A 5,127-nucleotide genomic window follows, 5' to 3' on the forward strand; every position below is an offset into this window, starting at 1 on the left:
CTGCCTCTGCCTCCCAAGTGCTGGGATTAAAGGCGTGCACCACCACCGCCCAGCACATCTGAAATTCTTATGATCACAGAAGGTGACCCAAAGATAAAGTCTCTGTAGATTACAAAGCATATGTCAGTTATAATCAGAGAGACAAAGAGGTCCCCAATCTGGAACAAGGCTGAATGAGGAGGCAGAAGACACACTGCAATGCCTCTCTGTGCTCCTAAGTCCTATCCAGCGGGCTGAGGAGAGAAAAGCCCAGGAGAGATCCTGAGGACCGACAGCACGAATCCCTCCCTCCTCCCCTCACTGGCTTCCTTCTCCCCAACCCTCAGGTTCCCTTTCCCTTGCCAACTCAAGTCTCTGGGTCTGGCCTCTTCTCCAATCCAGCCAAAACTCCAAAACTTGGTAAAATATCTAGAAAGTTCTCCAGTTTATTTCTCCAGATTCTTCATAGACACTACCTCAGAATCTTTCACTTATTTTTGTTATTTTGAGGCAGGGCCTCACAGAGCCCAGGCTGACTGAATACATGACCTTCCTGCCACCATTTCTCCGGCACTGGGGACAGTCACACCTAGCTTCAGAGCATCTTGAGTGGACTAGGGCCTTGTTGCTCCAGTTCCTTAGTAGTGGTCCGGCCACTGACCTCTGAATTCTCTCTAGACTTGCTCTTGCCTATGAAAAAAGTACCACTCTTTGGGATGCAGAGCAGAAATGAGATCGTCTTTTCCTGCTTGGTCCTAGTTCCCGTCCTTCCAGGTTTGGAAGCCCGTAGGTTTATGGGAACCACTAGAAACTAGAGGGGAGGATACTCAGCAATTGCCCAAGACCTCTGGTATTTCGGGAGTAGGAGTGGGGTGGGGTAAATATGGTGGCAGAGGTAGGTCCTGAAGCAAAAGAGTGGGAAGAAAACCTTCCATAGGGCTCAGAATTAGAGGTGATGGGCTATATGACATCATTATAGTGTTTAGAGATAAAGGTCAGAGAGAAGCCAGGATCATTAAACCATGTTCTTTTTACTTCATGTCAAGAATGTGGCAGTAAAAAAAACCCAAAAAACCAAAAAACAAAAAAAAACAAACGAGTGAAGACTCCCACAAGCTCCTCATAGGGCCTGCTGCCCAAGTCAGTGTGGCAGGGCCCTCTCTGCTCGGCCAGTGTTCTCCTCAAGTGAGAGACATCATATTATCATATTATCCCTCTCGAGAGAAAAGTCTTCTTCTTTTTTTTTTTTTCCCCCGAGACAGGGTTTCTCTGTGTAGCTCTGGCTGTCCTGGAACTCACTCTGTAGACCAGGCTGGCCTCGAACTCAGAAATCATCCTGCCTCTGCCTCCCTAGTGCTGGGATTAAAGGCATGCACCACCACTGCCCAGCGAGAGAAAAGTCTTGAAGCGCCATTTTCTGCACATGCTGGTTACACTGACCTGAGTGTGTGCGGAGGTGGCCAGTGAGTGCGTCACGCCGGCGGCAGGCATAGTTACAGAAGGGGCATTTGAAGGGCTTCTCCCCCGAGTGCAGCTTGATGTGGCGCAGCAGATTCCCCTTCTGTGTGAAGGAGGCACCGCACTGATTGCAGTGGAAGGGCCTCTCTCCTACAGGTGAAGGAAGAAGTCCCAGAAGAGGCATGAGTGGTGTGGGAGAGCCGAGGGAAAGCTTTCTGAGCACTCTGTAGGGGAGCCGTGCCGCACACACCAGGCCTAGTTAGAGAGGTAAACTGGGGTCCCTTTTACCCTGGAAAGGTGTGGATTTCAGGTGTGTGACTTGAAACTAGAACTTGGTAGAAGACCTATCAAAAGACCATTGCCCAAAATAGCTGAGAGAGTCTAGTCTGACCCAGGAGTTCAAAGTCTGAGGTGATTAAGAAGGGGCTCTGTATCCCCCAACACCCTCTTTTCACATTTTGAGATGAGACGGCCCTGGAATTCTGTTCCTTTTGGACTAAAAGCTCTCCCCACTTCTGCAACCCTTTTTTGGTGTTGAGATCCACCTCAAGGCCTTCTTCATATACACACTTCACTGCCAAACTACACTGAAGCTTCAGGAATCCTTCTAGAGGCCCTAATATGTACTCTCTACACCCGAGAAGAGCAGTAGTAGCTTTTCTTTGTCACAGTGGCTGAGGAAAAGGGCCAGGTAGTCACAGACATTCTGAGGGGCTTATAGCCCTTCCCTCTTTTCTTTTCTCTTTTGTCATCTAGGAAACATGCTTCGATTGACCCTTCCAATTCTGAGCATCCCCCTGCTGCCCTCCGCTCTCAATGGGTCTCTTCAGCCTCCAGCCCTATCAGAGTCTTAGCGGTGGCTTTGCCTCCCAGCCCCGCCCCGACCCGGAGCTCTTCCATGAGGCCCTTGGGTTTACTCACCAGTGTGGCTGCGCTTGTGTACCATGAGCACATTGGGTCCAATGCAGACCATGCCGCAGACGTCGCACTTGAGCTTGCCGTTGGGTAGCCGGATGCCGCCAGGGGAGTGAGGTTCTGGCCCACTTCCATCGCAGTAGCCCAAGGGCTCTGACAATGAGTCCTCCACAATCACACTGTCATCTTTATCCAGGAGCCGTTCATCCGGCCCCAGCAGTCTGCTCGACTCCTCATCGCTGTACATCTCCACCTTGATGGAGTTGGCTGGGGGTGGGGGTGGGGGTAGGGGGAACGATGTTTAGAATACAGACAGACAAAGGGGCAACCCATTCCCAGGGAAAAATGACACTGTTATAGTCAAACAGGGTGCCTAACTGCAAACACTGAGGGACAACAGCTTATTTATTATCTCAGGTGAGGATCCCAGAGTCTCATCAGAACTGAAAGCAATGGAGTGTGTGTGTGTGCTCGCATGTGCGTGCGTGTGTGTGTGTGTGTGTGTGTGTGTGTGTGTGTGTGTGTGTGGGTGCATATGTGCTGTCTTCAGTCACTGGGCAGAAGAGGGGGCTGCAGAGGAGCCTTAGCCTGAACTTTCTTGTCACTAAGAACCATGTGTGGTTGTGTGTGGTGGCACATGTCTCTAATCCCAGCATTTGGGAGGCAGAGCCAGTTGGATATCTATAAGTTTATGGCCAGCCTGGTCTACATAGTGAATTCCAGGTCAGCTAGGGCTGCACACAGTCTAAAAACATAGAAGGAAAGAAAAAGAAAAAGAAAAAAGAAGGAAGGAAGGGAAGAAGGAAGGAAGAGGCCTAGGTTTGTCTTGGGAAGGAATCCAGTAAGTAACAGACACTGGAAAACAGACCTGGGGAGACTGGAGAGACCAGCAGGCTAAAAGCAGACCAACACTGGAAGGCAGGTGTCCTTATCCCCCCTATGAGACGGAACCCCCTACGCCTCTGCCCAGCAACCTGAGGGGACATGGGGGAGGAGCTTTGGCACTAGCTCTGACCTACATTCCTGGCTATTTCAACCATTTAGAGAATGTCACAGATCTAGAACCAGATGGGGAGGGGCATTCGGGGACCCTGTCTGGTACAGTGGAGTACGGTGGAGTGTGGTGGAGGTGATGAAGTCCTGCTGCTGCTGCTGTGGGTTTTCTGCCTCTCTCTCTCCTCTAATGACCATCTCCGTCTTCTGGAACCTTTATGCCTCCTGCTCCCTGCCACCACCCACCTACCTCGCAACAGGGTTTAGCCCTGGCTGTTCTGGAACTCGCTCTGTGGGCCAGGCTGGGCTCAAACTTACTGACATCTGCCTCCAGAGTGCTGTGACTAAAGGCATGTGTCAACATGCCCCACTGGAGCCTTTACCTTAATGTCACCTATATACTTTTTAACTTTACTTTAGCCATTCACTCTTTCCACAAGCTAGGAGAGCTCTAGGTTCTGGGCTCCTTCCCACCCTAATTGTCTCTGAGCGGGAACCAGAAGGAGATAGTATGGAAATGGTGGCCAGGGGAAGGCAAACTGAAGGCCAAATAAAAAACAACGAGGCTGCCTAGTGTCAGGAGTGGGTAGAGGGTCACACTTACCACTGAGCGAGCGGCTGGGTGAAGAGTGCTGGCTGTTTGGGGTGCTCACTGAGGGCCCCACTGGGGCCCCAAGGAACTCCTTCTCCAGAGATGAGTCCCCGCTACCTTGGAGGAGAGAACGGATGGCAGGTAAAGCTTGGGCTGAAGCCATCTACAGCCCACTACCTAATGTTTAAGAAAAACTTGAGTTAAATATCACCAACATTCGTCCTATAGCCAGGTGCAATGTAGGCTGAATGTTCAGCACCCTGCCGGGTGCCCCTTGCTGACTCCGACTTCCTTGAGCTCAGCAGCCAGGTGAGTCTGGCCTACCCTACCTTTATCTATGCCTGAGGGGAAGAGTAGCACGCACTGCCTGACTCTGCAGGAAATAGGTCCAGGACTGGGCGGGCCAGGGAGAAAAGAGAACAGGCATCTGAGAAGGTGACAAGGGACATTTTTATCTACTGCTGTCTGTGGAGCTCCCAAGAGCAGCTTCGAGACCTGTAGGAGAGGGATCTAGAACTGTCTGGAATCTATTGATAATATTGGTAGCAGTAATGATAGCAGCTAATTACTAATTATTGACTAGATACTTGTATCAGGCATTAGTCTGTGTGCTGGGACCCCTTAAGCTTCACAACCACAATAGGTGCTACAATATTATTTCAATATTTATTGATTAGGAGGCACACAAGGTGTTATATTACTTGTCTAAACTGTAGTGGCTGAGTTGGGAGGTAGGTTCATGAAAATAAATGCCAAGTCCTTGGCCAGTTAGGAGTCACTGCTTCAGGTGGGGGGAGGTGGGCTCATTAGACTGTCTAGATTCAGCCCAACTTCTCTTGATAGCTAAATATCAGTTATCCTAAGCTTGTCAATTTCAACTTGTTGACAACATACTTTGTAAAAATCCTTTTTTTTTTCTGTTTTTTAAAAATCCGATAACACACCTGAAAACATGAGTGCCTTCAAAAATCCCCCCTCCCCACAGCTTTCTGCACATGTATATGAATGAAATCAAAACACATGTAGATAAACACACAGACACAGATCACACATGTAGATACACATACAGAGAACATACCTACTGGGATAAACATCACAGCCGTCTACATTATCTGCTAACATGAACATGCATGGGTATATGCGCAAAGGCCTAAACATGAGAGAGAGAGAGAGAGAGAGAGAGAGAGAGA

The 5,127-nt window shown here is 49.5% G+C and overlaps 1 protein-coding gene across 7 annotated transcripts in view; it reads right to left on the minus strand.

Annotated features, from left to right (window-relative positions):
• The window catches only part of Ikzf4 (IKAROS family zinc finger 4), a 36,546-nt gene that overhangs the window by 4,675 nt on the left and 26,744 nt on the right, over nt 1-5,127 (minus strand). For 6 of the 7 annotated variants that reach the window (XM_031349031.1, XM_031349030.1, XM_031349034.1 and 3 more), the window contains 3 exons: nt 3,950-4,054; nt 2,359-2,619; nt 1,420-1,587 (listed from right to left, as the gene is read on the minus strand). In XM_031349031.1, the coding sequence (XP_031204891.1) occupies nt 1,420-1,587; nt 2,359-2,619; nt 3,950-4,054 (534 nt within the window). Of the gene's footprint in view, nt 1-1,419; nt 1,588-2,358; nt 2,620-3,949; nt 4,055-5,015; nt 5,090-5,127 lie in introns of those variants that run through there. The other variant, XM_031349035.1, reaches the window with a different exon arrangement.

The sequence above is a fragment of the Mastomys coucha genome, unplaced genomic scaffold (genome assembly GCF_008632895.1).
Source record: "Mastomys coucha isolate ucsf_1 unplaced genomic scaffold, UCSF_Mcou_1 pScaffold4, whole genome shotgun sequence".
NCBI classification, from domain to species: domain Eukaryota; kingdom Metazoa; phylum Chordata; class Mammalia; order Rodentia; family Muridae; genus Mastomys; species Mastomys coucha.